The 16,663-nt window shown below is 32.7% G+C and overlaps 1 protein-coding gene across 1 annotated transcript; it reads left to right on the top strand.

Annotated features, from left to right (window-relative positions):
• The first annotated feature begins 1,319 nt into the window (after positions 1 to 1,319).
• On the top strand, positions 1,320 to 16,422 carry LOC127734704 (TATA box-binding protein-like 1). Its single transcript, XM_052244714.1, has 5 exons — positions 1,320 to 1,834; positions 3,575 to 3,657; positions 6,324 to 6,491; positions 10,233 to 10,327; positions 12,603 to 16,422. Exons 1-5 carry the CDS (start codon positions 1,592 to 1,594, stop codon positions 12,830 to 12,832), a joined length of 819 nt encoding a protein of 272 aa, XP_052100674.1. The 5' UTR covers positions 1,320 to 1,591; the 3' UTR covers positions 12,833 to 16,422.
• Positions 16,423 to 16,663: the final 241 nt, after the last annotated feature.

The raw sequence follows: 16,663 nt of genomic DNA, 5'->3' as shown, positions 1-16,663 counted from the left end.
AGACGATTTTAATTTTGAAATTATAAATTCCCCCCAACTTAGCAGAAATATACCAACTTCACCTGCATATGGGATATATATTTCCCAACTTATTCGGTATTCAAGAGCTTGCATATGCTACTCAGCCTTTATAAAACGTCACCAGTGTCAGAGCAGAAAGTTGATGAACCAGTTATGTCAAAGAACGTCTCGTCCTTTTTCTTAAAAAGTTCATCGGAAGATACCAAGACCTTGTTGACTGATAAATATTCCGTATCAACTTCACAAATAACACATGATGGTCTTGAAGTATAGATTCTGTAGGTACTGACGTTGAAGTTGTCATCTTAATTACGTGTTATAGTGTTCTTTTTATTTGTCGTTGCATATTTTTAACCTTTACTGTTTAGTCCATTTTTGGTTATATACTTTTGGCGTGGCTAGGTATTTATACATCCGGCCGTCATTTTGTTATTGTGCTATGGTAATTTTTGTATTCTTGTCTTTCATTTTTACGAAAATAATTTGTTTATAGAGTGTCTATATGCCATTTTGTTTTTACCAGGAACATATATTGTTATATATACTGTTCCCAGTTTTTACCTATTATGTCTGTTTGTTTTTCAAACATTGTTATCAATATAAGATCATATAATGGAATTCTATATGAATGTCATACAAGTGAGAGGTTTAGCTAGCTATATAAAACCAGGTTTAATCCACCATTTTCTACATAAGGAAATATCTGTACCAAGTCATGAAAATGACAATTGTTTTCCATTCGTTTGATGTGTTTGAGCTTTTGATTTTGATCAGAGACATATATACACAGAGATTGGCAACTCCGTGAAATCCCGTTAAAAAACGCGGCCCGGAATGAGATTCTCGTCGATAATTATTCTACAACATGTAGACAAGTCAGGGATGAATAGCCTCGATAGCTAATCAAGAAAAGTAATAGGAAAACTTATTTCAGATCAAATAACAAAATCTAAGAAAAGTCTGTAATATAACTTTTCAAGATAGATTTACAGGAGGCCACAAATCTAAACTATTTACTCAGTACTGTCAGACCCGTCTTTATCGTATCTTTCGCTTGAAAGCATCTCAGTGAAAATTATTTGGTAAATACAATTCTCAATACTATATTGATTATCGTTTATTGAAAAATGTAACTGTGTCAAGAGGAGAAATATCGTATATATATCACTCAATGCAGTATATGAATAAACCTCGCCGTCTAAAAAAACCTTAAAAATTCCCGCGAAATTTCTTCTTTTCTATGATTGTCTCCCTTTCAGTAGCAACGGAATTTGATTGGGTATTTAATAAACCGGAAAGCATGGCTGCTGTTGCAAATGCTGAAAATTCGTCTGATAGAAAAAAATATAAGAATTGCCTGTTAATGCAATTATAAGGATTCAGTCTTAAAACTGGAGTCATGTCCTGCCCAAAACACATGTAATGTCTGTTTGACATGAAAAAGTTACGGAAAAACGAAATCCCATAACCTTCTACAACAACTTTTGTCAACAAAACACAAATGGACAATAGATTATTAATAACTTTGTGATGATTGTGCAGTTATATTTGTTTTAATGATCTGTTAAAAATGACAGACGTCCAACTAGAAGGGGTGACCCCTTTATTGGATTCTAGTTCACTGAAGGTAGAGAATAGCACAAATAACAATCAAAATGGCTTGGAGACCGAAGTTGAAGAAACTGAGGATGACACTCCATGTATTGATATCATTATAAACAATGTAGTGTGTACTTTTAGTACACGATGTCATTTGAACTTGAGAACTGTGGCAATGGAAGGTGCTAATGTTGAGTACAAAAGAGAACAGGGTGTATGTATTTACTTGCATGATACAAAGTTCTACACATCTTTCAATTAATGCATTTTCCTGGGAAAATTTGAAGTCACAAAGCAAATATCATCACATCAGAATGTCCTATGATGCTTTTCCCCGCAGGACAATTCATTCTTCTATTATAAACACATTGTAAAAATCATATCACATTGGGCATGTTGGGGCAAAGGGGATGGATTATCAAAGACCTGGCATTATCACCGAAGTCCTTACAGACAAAAAAATTTAGAGTAAAACAAAACTGAAGAACTTCAAACAGACAGGTATCACTTTGTCTGACAAATTTGTAATGGGAGTTCAACACATCTTTTTTATCATGGTATATGGAATTAAAATACGGTATAAATATATATGTAGTTATAGTAATTATTCGAAATAAAATGTTAGAGTAAAGAAATTATTCTTGGAAAAAGAAAGGATGTGGAGTTATTATGCATGTGACAAAAGATATCCACCAGACATCAAAATTCATCCAAAGGTCATTTTAGACCCTTTGACCATAATCATTTTCAATGGGTACAATGACTCTATTTCATATTTTGTCTTGGTTTTGACTAACCCGAATAATTCAGTCCCTCCCCAAAATCGATTTCTCCTACTTGCGAGGGTCTGAATTCCTTACACGATAAAAACTCTTCACGAATCCTGGATTTTGATTGTTGCCTGTAGAAGAGGTGACCAATCAGCAATCAGTTCAATTTTATCGAGATAGGTAAAACCCGAGCTAATTCCGAATGATTGATTGAAGATTTTTCTTTGTCAATGCATTCAGGCATTAATGGAGTAATCATAGATCAGCGGAATATAACAACTGAATTATTCTGGTTAGGTTTTGACCCAGATTTTGCTGTTCACTGAACATGGATAAGTGACAGTGAGACTTGGGCACTGTGGAAAAAATATTTTTGTTTAATTATTATGCCACCTCTCGACAGAGTAGGGGTATTTAAGAATCCTCATGTTCATGTACCTGATTTTCAGATGATGAATAGAGCACCACTTTTCGAAATTAATTGAATTTTAATGGAATGCTATCATGGTTATGGTGCTTATTGTACATTGGAAAAATTCAAAATTTTGACTTCCCATCATATCTTGTGTAAATGTTTTGTAAAGGATTTAACATAAGAAAACAATTGTATGATTATATCAAGTTCGTAATTTCTTATAACATTTAATATGCTTTTGACCTATGGCAAAAATATTACAACATTTTATAAAATTTCACAGTATGTTGCTACAGAAATAAAATCATGATCTTTCAGATGCTGCTGGTAGGGGTATCTCAGATCACTAGATCACCTCTTCAATTATATTATAAGATTTATCAGGCTTATTTTAGGAAGAGGCAAACTTTATATCAGTATGTTACCTGTGATTCCAGTTTTGCATGTCAGTGCTACATCTTACATTGTACATTAAATGGTGTTGCAAACAGTTTTATCCTTCTGTGACCTTTCTGGTTACCTGCATTTAAGCAACAGCTTTAATTTTTTTTGTGTTGACTGGATGTCAAGTTTCATTTTTGCTTTGTTGATTAACTGGCTTATAGAGCTGACAGTACTATAATTTATTTATTTATTTATTTATAATAAGTAAATTGATATAGATTTTCAGACATCCTGATTTGATGAACTATATAAAATGTTAATGGAATATTTCAGATCAGACATCCTGATTTGATGAATTATATAAAATGTTAATGGAATATTTCAGATGTGCAATATGAGGATAAGGAGGCCATACACAACTGCCAGTATTTGGTCTTCAGGAAAGATAACTTGTACAGGTGCTACAAGGTAATGTAAGATTTGAGAGACAAGTATATACTGTTATGGTAAGGGGGAGTGATTAGGTTCACATGTATGTGGTAACAGTTGAACCAATTAGAGACAAAGACAGACAGGTAACACATGTTAATGGACATCTCATGGATTATTGTGCACATGTACAGTACAATGTATAGGCATTTGTTTATAAACTTGGACTTGGTAACTTACCAAAGACGAGGGGAGGGGCATTATGTTTTAAGTCTGTACATGCCATACCTGCCAACCTCTGAAACCTTCAAAGAGGGAGATCTCCCCTTCAGCTATGACAGTATAGGGGGGCATTTTGCACGAACGACATTTTCAAGTTAAATATATGACTTGTTTATTTATTCATCTACAAAACACCAATCAGAGTTAAAAGATATACTTTATTTCTTCAATTCATGGTTATAATCTATACGAGGTGTGTTTTTTTTTTTTTTTATGCCCCTGCCGTAGCGGTGGGGGCATTAAGTTTTACCCTTGTCCATCTGTACGTACGTCCCAAAATTGGTTTCCGTTCTCTAACTTGAGAGTTTGCCTCAACCAAATGTTATGAAACTTATACACAATGCTTATTACCACAAAACACAGATCAAGTTTGAATTTTGGTGGTGTCACTTTAACCGTTCTAGAGTTATGCCCCTTTATAAATGGAAAAATTGCAAAATTTTTAGTTTCCGTTCTCTTACTTAAGATTGCCTCAACCAAATGTTATGAAACTTATACACAATGCTTATTACCATAAAACACAGATCAAGTTTGAATTTTGGTGGCGTCACTTTAATCGTACTAAGAGTTATGCCCCTTTATAAATGGAAAAATTGCAAAATTTTTAGTTTCTGTTCTCTAACTTACGTTTGCTTCAACCAAATGTTATGAAACGTATACACAATGCTTATTACCACAAAACACAGATCAAGTTTGAATTTTGGTGGCGTCACTTTAACCGTTCTAGAGTTATGGCCCTTTATAAATGGAAAAATTGCAAAATTTTTATTTTCTTCTAAATATCAAGTAATTTATAAATTTGGAGTTATCTTCCTTTGTCCATGATTATAGTTGAATCAACTACAATCAATGCTTTATACAATGCAATGTTAAATTTTGACTTCCACTGATAAAACACAGATCAAGTTGAATTTGGGTAGTGTCACTTTAAACATTATTGAGTTATGACCCTTTATAAATCAAAAGATTGCAAAATTTTTAGTTTCCATTCTGTAAATCAAGTTTGCCCCAACCAAACATTATGAAACCTATACACAATATTCATTACCACAAAACTAAGATCAAGTACAAATTTTTTGTTTTCCGTTTTCTTTAGTTTGCCTCAACCAAATGTTATGAAACTTATACACAACCGTTCTAGAGTTATGCGTGTTTACAAATAGAAAAATTGCTGAATTTTTAATTTCTGTTCTCTACTTAAGTTAGCCTCAACCAAATGTTATGAGACTTGCACACAATGCTTATTACCCCAAAACTCAGATCAAGTTCAAATTTGGGTAGCGTCACTTTTACTGTTCTTCAGTTATGTCCCTTCATAACTATATGATATGCAAGCGGGGGCATCATCTGTGTCCACATGTGGACACTATCCACATTTATTTTTTTTTGCTTTTTCAATACCTCTGAGTCTCATAACTCATAACATTCCATATTTTGATTTTGTTGTGAGACCCACACTAAGCTCGCTTTCAAACGTCACACCAGAAGAAACCGAAAAGTTGATTGAACATGATGTGCAAAATGAAGATTCATTGCCAAGTGTCGGTGAACTGGGTCGTAAAAATAAGAAATCTTTCATTCAGTCTGCTTGACATTTTGATTTGCAGTTATCTATTTCTTCTTTTTTACACTGCCGATTGGTCCAGACAAAGACCTCTATCTTGTTGGAGTTGACATAGCAGAAATGAATTTCGATTACTTATAAATCGAACATAAAAACTACTGACCAAAGTTTTCAAATGAATGCCGATTGTTTATTTATTGCTATTGACAGTAATGAAAAAGCCAGAGAATTAGGAACGCGTTTCATTCCTGATTAAAATATCCGAAAGCTAGAGATTCTATACTCCCGCGCGGGAGCGGACTGGCAAGCAGGAGATTTCCTGAATTTCGCCGTTTGAGCGGGAGTCTTCCACTCAAAAGGAAGGGTTGGCAGGTATGGTACATGCTGTAGTTCAGACACCTTCCTACATTGAATTACAAGTGGGGTAAACTTAGCATGATAACAGTGCTTTCTTTTTCCATTGATAACCTATTATAATGTTTTGCATGGATGCAGATGCATTTTCATTGATTTTATTGGAGAAAGTTTGCTTTTAAGCAAAAATGTGTATCATTTCAAGTTTCTTCTATTCATATCTTGTTTCAACTATAATATGATCAGCAATAAAAAATATAATTCCTTATTCCTTAACTGGCTTAAGTAGCCCTTGAAATAGAGAGATCTGATTGGTATACATAAAGATAAACATTAGAACAAATAATACTCTAATAAGCCAATATTATTGATATATAATATAAATGATCCATTGCCAGCATCGGAAGGTAATTGCACTACTAAATATTAAACTAATATTTGTGAACATTTAAAAAAATGGAAATTTGTGTAGTAGATATTAATATATATCCTGTTTTAATTACAGTGAACCATATGCAAAAATTGCTGCCAGAAAATTTGCCAGACAATTACAAAGGATTGGTTTTGATGTCAAGTTTAGTAATTTTAAAGTTGTAAATGTACTAGGAACATGTTCTATGCCTTTTAAAATTAAAGTGGCAGATATGGCAAGAAAATATCCAAGAGAAGTTAGGTAAATATTTCCACTACGTAATGCAAATTGATATGCAGATATAACAGAGGTTTATATTAGCTATGGTTACTAACCATTTTGTAATGAAACATTTATCACATTTTTTCTGATAACTCCATTGACTTAGATTAGTTTTATTTGAGCTGTTATAGGTAAATAATCTACAATTACTAAATTGCTTCATGGGAGTGTCTAACTAGGTAAATAAAAAAGCCTTCCAGAGGGTCACACTTATAACATTGAAGCCAGATATAACTAATCATAGCAAGAATTGTGTCTCTTTTTGGTAGGTACCTAAATAACGTAATAATGGGCCCTTTCATTGGACTACACTCCTCTACCCTCAGATTCTAGCTAGAACACTAGAGAACCCTTGCTTACACTTTTTCTGAATGGGGTTATAAAATGTTTTGGATGATACCTCATTTTGTACACTTTAGCTAACTTCTTAAAGGCTTTGTATTTTAGAATGTGGAAGACCTGGATGCTTCATACTCTGTATATAGATGCCTTATGTTACGAAGTGTCCGTCTGTCACATGTCCATTGTCCATGACCTCATTTTCATGGTTCAGTGACTACTTGAAAAAAAAAGTTAAAGATTTTTTGTAATGTTAATTTCTCTCTTATAAAGAGTAATAGGATAACTATAGTTGGTATGTGCGTACCTTGCAAGGTCCTCATGCCCGTCAGACAGTTTTCACTTGACCTCGACCTCAATTCATGGATCAGTGAACAAGGTTAAGTTTTGGTGGTCAAGTCCATATCTCAGATACTAGAAGCAATAGGTCTAGCATATTCGGTGTATGGAAGGACTGTAAGGTGTACATGTCCAACTGGCAGGTGTCATCTGACCTTGACCTCATTTTCATGGTTCAGTGGTTATAGTTAAGTTTTTGTGTTTTGATCTGTTTTTCTTATACTGTATGCAATAGGTCTACTATATTTGGTGTATGGAATGATTGTAAGGTGTACATGTCTAGCTGGCAGGTGTCTTCTGACTTTGACCTCATTTTCATGGTTCAGTGGTCAATGTTAAATTTTTGAGTTTTGGTCTTTTATTCTAATACTACATTTATATGCAATAGGTCAACTATATTTGGTGTATGGAAATATTTTATGATGTACATGTCAGTCTGGCCGTTTTTTTTTTACCTTGACCTCATTTTCACGGTTCATAGCTCAGTGTTAAGTTTTTGTGTTTTGGTCTGTTTTTCTATTACTATAAGCAATAGGTCAACTATATTTGTTGTATGGAAGGATTGCAAGCTGTACATGTCTGCCTGGCATGGTTCATCTGACCTTGACCTCATTTTCATGGTTCATTAGTCAATGTTTAGTTTTCTTGGTTAAGTCTATCTTAGAAACTATAAGCAATAGGTCAACTATATTTAGTGTATTGAATGATTGTAAGGTGTACATGTATTTCTTGTTTGGTTTATATGACCTTGACCTCATTTTCCTTGGATCATGTTAAGTTTATGTGATAGTTGTAGTAAAGCTTTATATTTAGAACTATCAACATAATATCAATGATTAGTAAAGAAGGCGAGACATTTCAGCGTGTGCACTCTTGTTTTAAAAACACATCAATAACTTTGTCAAACCTTCATGGAATTTTATGAAATTTGGACAAAAGCTTCTTGATGACCAACATACTGTATCTAGAGAAAAATTTTGAAAATATTTATTTCCGTTTTTCCATATTTTACTGATAAATGGACTGAGTTTTTTTTTACAGTTAACATTCATATTCAGTCTTAGGTTAAAGTTTTTCAGTCATAAATAACTTTGTCAAACCTTCATGGAATGTTATGAAATTTGGACAGAAGCTTGTCAATGACCAAAATACAGTATCCAGACCAAAATTTTGAAAATATTTATTTTCCTTTTTTCCATATTTTACTGATAAATGGACTTAGTTTTTTATGCCCCCGCAACTAAAAGTTGGGGGGCATATTGTTTTACCCCTGTCCGTCCATCTGTCTGTACGTCCTCTGTATGTCTGTCCTTCTGTCCGTCCGTCCCATTATGGGTATATAGTTATTCCAGATAACTCCTCCTACAGTTTGAATGCTAGGAAGTTTTCACTTTGCTGGCTGTTTGTACGTATATTGAAGGTGTGCATGTGGTCAGGTCAACTTTGCCTGAGGGAGTTGGAAAACTTAGCTTCTAAATTATTTTAAAATTTATAAAAGGACAATTTTAGAAAGGTTTGTTATAATGTCAGTACTGACTACTGAGCTGATGATACCTGCAGGGACTGATAGTCCACCAGCAGAGGTATCGACCCAGTGCTGAAAAGAATGAAGACAACACGTACCGGTAATAAAATTTCATGTATCTGAAGCGCTTTTCTTGATTTACCTTCATCAGGAACTTAGAACACCTCTTTCTTTAATGAAAAATTGTATGCTCCTTTATAATTGCTCCTTCATAATATTTATGAGAAAATCCCCCAAAGTTGAAAATCATAAAGAAGTTTTAGCGTTCCCATGTTGTTGAAGGATTTATGATCCCTTTGGGAGCATTTAAAACAGTTTGCTGTCAAGTAACTCCTGAATGTTATCTATACCTTTCTAAAGAGGTTCTGTGTAGGAACATCCCATAGATGTTTTTCTCTAAGATTGCCATGTAACATTCAAAACTGTATGGTTAGTAGACATGATGGAGAGAAAAAAAAGACATATAAATGTTAGTGATAGGTTGAAAGCTCTCTGTTTGTGACAAAGCATATACATCAGCCATTGATAAAGTGTAAATGCATATAGTGAGGATTTGTCAAAGTCTGCAAACAAGCCTATAGAAAATTTGTACTTTATTGAACTTTTAAACTTCCACAAAAATTGGTATTCCACGAATAATAATGAATCCACAGATCCACAGGACTGTTGCTTACAAATTCTGTTTGTTTTTACAAGTATAAATCAGTTAAATTAAGTTGATGTTTAACATACAACTTGGGTAAACAAAAACAAACAACTGACCTTTATGTTGTAAATCAAGATATAGTATTCAGAATCTACCTCAAAGTAAGCATAGAATTAGTTCGATACAAACAACATAAATCCTTCCCAAAGAAATTTTTAGTTAATCCCTCCCAACACGATGTTTAGGTATAGACACGTGCACATTGCCACAGACATTTGGCAGTGGTCAAACACTTCAGAGCATTACCGAAATGATTAGAAGTAGTACCTTTGGCCAAGGGAAACCAGTGGATATGGTATGGAATTGCCAGAATAGTGTCATCCAAATTCAGTAATATTAATATAAACATATTCACTGACAACATCCTAACAAACATATTCACTGACAACATCCTAACAAACATATTCACTGACAACATCCTAACAAACATATTCACTGACAACATCCTAACAAACATATTCACTGACAACATCCTAACAAACATATACACTGACAACATCCTAACAAACATATTCATACACATTATTGTTTTTAACCTTTTACCACACATTTTTGTTGTATTTATACATTTAACATACACTTGATGGTACAACTTACTATGTATGGAAACCATTATGAATTGTGATGTCATACTTGTTAACTGAATTTAGTACTTCAGGAAGAAAAATTCTCATTGTATTTATCCTAATGACAGCAGCTAAAACCTTGAAACAAGATAATCTGAAATAGATAATACCTGTATTCCTTTGAAGTGTTGTGTCCTTATTTATAATGTATATATTTATAAAAATATATAATTTCTTATTTTCAGTTATGAACCAGAACTGCATCCTGGGGCAACATACAGAATAAAAGAACCAAAGGCCACTCTGAAAATCTTTACTACTGGAAGTATAACTGTTACAGGTATGTATACTCCTCTCCTTATTTCATGGTTTTTAAACTGAAACCTAAATTCAAAAAAAATTAAATTCAAAAAGTTACTTAACAAAAGATTTTTAATTTTGATGTTGGGTATAGGCAGACTTATCCAGGAACTGAAAAATTCCTTTAGAAGATTACTAAATAGTATGTTCTAAGTCATATAGTCATACATTTTCTAATTCCTCATTGTTCAGCACCAGTCTTTTTTTCATTTTACCTTAAATAGTCTAAAATCTCAGGGATCAAGGCTGCTCAACACTCTTCTTTCTTTCCATTTTACCGTAAATAGTCTAAAATCTCTGGGATGAAAGCTGCTCAACAGTCTTCTTTCTTTCCATTTTACCCTAAATAGTCTAAAATCTCTGGGATGAAGGCTTCTCATGGAAAATAAGGAGTGGATTATATAAAGTATCTTTTGGAAAAGTTTTAACAGATTTTTATGAATTTTTTGTACAACCGCAAAAATCCTATAATGCTATGGTGTCGTAGGCGTCGACCGAAGACACATTTGGTTTCTGGATAATAACTTTAGTTTAAGTGAATGGATCTCTAAGATCAATACCACAAAAGGAAGGTTGGGATTGATTTTGGGGGTTATGGTACCAACAGTTTAGGAATTAGGGGCCAAAAACAAGCATTTTTGTAGTTTCCGGATAATAACTTGTGTGTTAGTGTATAGATCTCTCAGAAATTGTACCACAAGGTGCCATATCACAAAGGGAAGGCTGGGATTGATTTTGGGGGTTATGGTACCAACAGTTTAGGAATTAGGGGCCAAAAACAAGCATTTTTGTAGTTTCCGGATAATAACTTGTGTGTTAGTGTATAGATCTCTCTAAAATTGTACTACAAGGTTCCATACCACAAAGGGAAGGCTGGGATTAATTTGGGGGTATTACTCCAAGGGGTAGGGGGTTCAAAAAATTTGGCGGTTCATATTTTTTTAATAGCAAGAAATCTTCAATTGCACAGTATTGCGCAATAGCAAGAAATCTTCAATTGCACAGTATTGCGAAATAGCAAGAAATCTTCAATTATACAGTATTGCGCAATAGCAAGAAATCTTCAATTGGCCAGTATTGCACAATAGCAAGAAATCTTCAATTGCACAGTATTGCACAATAGCAAGAAATCTTAGATTGCACAGTATTGCACAATACTGTAAGAAATCTTCAATTGAAAATAAATACAAATCTTTTAACCAATTTCAATGGGATTAATTTAAAGTCTTTAATTTTTGGGGGTTCTAACCTTGTATTACTTTTTTGAAAGTTGGGCCCCATTTTTAAATTGGTCTACATTGAGGTCAAAAGGGTCCAAAATTAAACTTTGTTTGATTTCATCAAAAACTGAATTATTGCGGCTGTATGATATGCTGAATCTTACTGTGCATTTAGATTTTTTATTTTGGGCCCTGTTTTCAAATTAGTCCATATTAAGGTTTGAAGGGTTTAAAATTAAACTTTGTTTGATTTCAACTAAAATTAAATTTTTGGGGTTTTTTTATATGCTGAATCTAACCATGTTGTTAGATTTTGGATATCAGACCATTCTAGGTAAATTAAATGTCCCATTTCAAATTTTTAAGATCTTTGACCACATTTATTTATTGTCAGAAACCTATATTATGTCAAAAATTTGATCACAATCCAAATTCAGACAGTATCAAGTCCAAACTTGCCCAAACTGTTCAGGGTTTGACCTCTGCGGTCATATCTGGCTGGGCTCAGCGAAGCATTTTATTATACAATATTTTTGTTCTATTATAAAGACTAAATACCTATCAATTTTGTATGGTTCAAGAGTTATAATTAGATATAAGAAGATGTGGTATGAGTGCCAATGAGACAACCCTCCTTCCAAGTCAAAATTTATAAAAGTAAACCATTATAGGTCAAAGTACGGTCTTCAACATGGAGCCTTGGCTCACACCGAACAGCAAGCTATAAAGGGCCCCAAAAAATTACTAGTGTAAAACCATTCAAATGGGAAAACCAACGGTCTAATCTATATAAGGCTTTTTGATAAAATTTGAATATTTGAAATGCATCTCGTGATAGCTCAAACTTCCCTAACGGAATATTTACAAAATTTTACTCCATCGAGTTAAGCTCTTTTTCCATTCTAACGATTCATAATTTAGTTCTCACAGAGTATGGGGAATTGTATTGCTAAAAGTTGGAAGTTTACAAGGTAAATGCTTTGGTATGTATAGAGAAAGGCAACCTTTTCTTTGAAAATTTTAATTTTATTTCAGCTCCATGTGTTGACAATGTCCAGTCTGCTATTGAACATATTTTTCCTTTGGTAGCTGAGTTTAAAGCAGTTAAAAGTGAAGTTAATGCTGAGCTTCTGATGAAAGAAGCCAGATTTATTCAGAAACACAGAGTGATCAAACCCAAACGTCCAATCACTAAATTTGAAGAGGACTTAGAGTATGAAGATTCAAGTGATGAAGATTTTGATAGTGAGGAAGATCAGGATTAAAAATTTGAAATGCATTTATGAAAATAGAGGTCAATCAGATTTGTTGCTTTTTTATTCAATATACATGTACAAAAAAACTAGCATTACTGATTTGAAAAAAAGCAGTTCACTAAATTAACAAAGTTGATTGATTATACATGTGTTTATTTGATATTGTTCAATTGTGGGTGTTTGTTAATGTTGGATATTTTTGTGTCATTTACCACTGCAATAATATAAACAAACCTTCAAATCTATGAACTGTTATGAGGGAGATCTACCTCATGGAAAATAATGTAATTGGAAATAATTTGCTGCCAGACTTTTTTCATGTTTGATATTTTTAAAAGTCATTAAGCTTCATGAAGGAATAACTAGTTTCATATATTTCAAGATTGACAAATTTGGCTGTCAAATCGTTGTTCTTGCGGCCACTTTTTATTGGGGGAAGAATCTGGAGAGAACCACTGTCAGACCTTCAACAGGAAGACTAGCAATCCTAGTAAATTAAGATTAGAGTCAAACTCCTTTTTGTCTAATGGCTTTTGTTTTCTTTTGTTATGTAAATTGATAAAGTTTTATAGTCAGCTATTATTTTTTTCTAAAATGATATATACTCAAAGCTCATAAAATTACCTTTAACAAACAGTTTAAACTTTTGAACATTTCATATGTTTAAATTCCAGGTTCTTTATAAATGTCATAGATTCCTAGACTAGTTACCACTTTATGAAAGGCTGTGTTCTCTATAGATGTAATTTGATACTTGATTGACATAGATTGTCCATATGGCAGTGAATTATTAAATTGGGTAATTACTACCATTTTAACATTACAAGTTATCACTGCATAGTATTTATAATAGTATATTTTTTGTATGAGATTTTTGTCTAGGAATTGTAATATGTTTGGTAGATGATAGGCTTTTTTTTATAAAAATAATGGGTATTAATGGCACACATCAAATTACATTGTTGGTATCATGCATTACATTACATTGTGAGTATCATGCATTACATTTCATTGTTGGTATCATGCATTACATTACATTGTGAGTATCATGCATTACATTACATTGTGAGTATCATGCATTATATTACATTGTGAGTATCATGCATTACATTTCATTGTTGGTATCATGCATTACATTACATTGTGAGTATCATGCATTACATTACATTGTGAGTATCATGCATTACATTACATTGTGAGTATCATGCATTTCATTACATTGTGAGTATCATGCATCACATTACATTGTAGGTCATGCATCACATTAAATTGTTGGTATCATTGTATTTATGAGGCTCAATAAAGGGGGGAGCTTGTTGATTACAAACCTTAAATTTTTTGTCATTGTAATCATATAGTATAAAACATTCTTTTCCAAATTGCATGTTATCAGGAACTGGTAATAAAAACACAATCCTTTTTAGATAGCTTGATATCAGGAATGGATGATTACAGTAATCAAAAAATATTTCTTCTCCAAATAGCTTGATATCACTATCAAAAACTGGTAGACTATTCCAAAATTAATCCTGGTGGTGAAATGGGAGGCACTCAAACTGATTAATTGTGGTTGGTTGTATTTTCCTCGGAATTTTGAAAGTATTATTAGTAAAATGAAAGAGTATTCTATGGATGGTTGTGTTCTAATAAAAGTGCCTCCCATGCCAGGCCCCATGTGTTTAATTCTGGAACAGCCCTAATAAAAAAAGTGCCAAATTCAATGCCTTGTATAAATCAAATAGTTTAAATCTGATAATATCAACATAATATGATTTGTTTATTGTTGTCAGGTAAAGATAAACTCCACCAAGGGCCTCATTTAATCATGTGGCATTATTGTTTTTGGCTATTCCATTATATTGATATTCTTTGGGGAGAAGGCATTTTCTGAGATTGGCTTGGGGTGCAATCATTCTCTTGCTTACCTGTCGTCTGAGTTGATATTACACAGAAACAAGTTTACGATATACTGTTTTCCTACATTTGCAAAGTAAGTCCAATTTAACTGAAGTCATTGCATTACTCTTTTTGCTTGCATTCTTGTCTGTTTAGTGATCTTTTGGTTTTTCATGGTTCAGGTGCAGTCATAAAATAATCTGTAACCACTACTACGTATCACACATCATAGTGGATTAATCACAAGTAATGTAGTGATGTGAATTACTGTGTATCTCACTTAACTACACTTGTAATTCAGTGCTACATCTCGCACATCATTGTGGATTATTCACAAGTAATGTAGTGATGTGAATTACTTTGTATCTCACTTAACTACACTTGTAATTCAGTGCTACATCTTGCACATCATTGTGGATTAATCACAAGTAATGTAGTGATGTGAATTATTGTGTATCTCACTTAACTACTAATGTAATTCAGTGCTACATCTCACACATCATTGTGAATTAATCGCAAATTATGTAGTGATGTGAATTACTGTGTGTCTCACTTAACTTATTTATTAAGTCTGGGAAACATTTCAAAAGATAGAAAACCTTTAATGACTCAGAAAAAAACATGCACTTCACTTGTGTGGTGACATCATCTACAATTATGCCAGTGTTTCCAAACTTTCATATTTTCCAGACTTGTCTTTATTTTTTAGAAATGTTGGTTAATTGACAGTAATTGATCTGGGTTTTTATGTATTTTTCAATGTAAACATAGTCCTTCTTTTTCCTATTACAAGCACATTTTTGGTCAAAAATATATCAGGAGTAAATACTGTATTAGATACCCCGTCATGTCAGGGTTATTGGATGGCAGACAGGTGATGTTTACCTCTTTACCTCAAAATTAACAGGTAAATTGATTCTCATGTTTGAGTAGTTTCTCAACAAAATAAGTTTAGAAAAATTCCTTGATAATTTTTGTATATGCTGTATGAGTTAAGAAATATTCATTTAATTTACTAGCTAAGTATATGAGGAAGAAAGTAACCTCGGATCTAAATGTTATTTTTATTTTGATTGTACAGATACCAAAAAATCAGGTTGTACAGTTTGCAAATGTAACTATGCAAAAAATGGTAATATTTATTTATACCTTGCAATTGAAATGTTTTAAGAAGTATTATCTTACTGTTTCATAGATCTGCAATGTAATCTGACACAAATTTTGTAAACAATCACATCATTTAAGAATCAGGCTGCATATTCTTTTTGAATCAAACGAATATCTTTAGACATTTATACTAAGGCTTTTTTTTTGGAGATGTAAATGTATCAATAATGCTTTGTGATTGAATTATCATATGAAGTGAGATAAATTGAAAAAGACTATATATAGGATTTGATATTTTCTGGTTCCCCCCTTCCTATAAAAAAGATAGATTAGGACTATATCAGCTAGCTGTGTACAAATTAAAGTTCAATCGAAAATCTTTAAATTTAAGATGTGTCTTTAATTTCCTGATTCTTACATGGAGTACTTTTTCTATTTTTCAGTTGTTAATTAACAATAGGCTGTTTAGAGTATCTGACAACATGTATGAATGTTTTATGTATGTTTACATAGTTGTTGTCTGAGGAGGAATGTTTTGTGTATGACCATTTTGGAGTCTTCATTTTTGTATGGAATAAAAACAATTTCCATGATAATGTTTGTTATATGTGAAGATATATCTGAAAGAATTATAACCAATTAGTGACGAAGAAGAACTTTATAATATAATGAATCATTTCCGCTTCAAGACACAGTGTTTTGACCTTTCGACAGTTCTTTACCAAACTTGGTTTGATAATGACCCATAGGGAGAGGAAAACTTTATTGATTTTGAGGTCACTAGGTTAAGACTACAAACACATTTGTACAAATAACTTAATATTGATTAGAGATGGC

Source organism: Mytilus californianus, unplaced genomic scaffold (assembly GCF_021869535.1).
Source record: "Mytilus californianus isolate M0D057914Y unplaced genomic scaffold, xbMytCali1.0.p SCAF_1, whole genome shotgun sequence".
In the NCBI taxonomy this organism is placed as follows: Eukaryota; Metazoa; Mollusca; class Bivalvia; order Mytilida; family Mytilidae; genus Mytilus; species Mytilus californianus.
The sequence above is the reverse complement of the archived record's forward strand: the minus strand, read 5'-3'. Positions and strand labels throughout refer to the sequence as shown.

What these genes read in the sequence shown, in the direction of transcription:
- LOC127734704 (XM_052244714.1), top strand. Translation starts at nt 1,592, where the DNA reads ATGACAGACGTCCAACTAGAAGGGGTGACCCCTTTATTGGATTCTAGT. An exon ending in ACTTGTACAGGTGCTACAAG is followed by an intron (nt 3,658 to 6,323) that starts GTAATGTAAGAT and finishes TTTTAATTACAG; the next exon opens with TGAACCATATGCAAAAATTG. An exon ending in TGGAAGTATAACTGTTACAG is followed by an intron (nt 10,328 to 12,602) that starts GTATGTATACTC and finishes ATTTTATTTCAG; the next exon opens with CTCCATGTGTTGACAATGTC.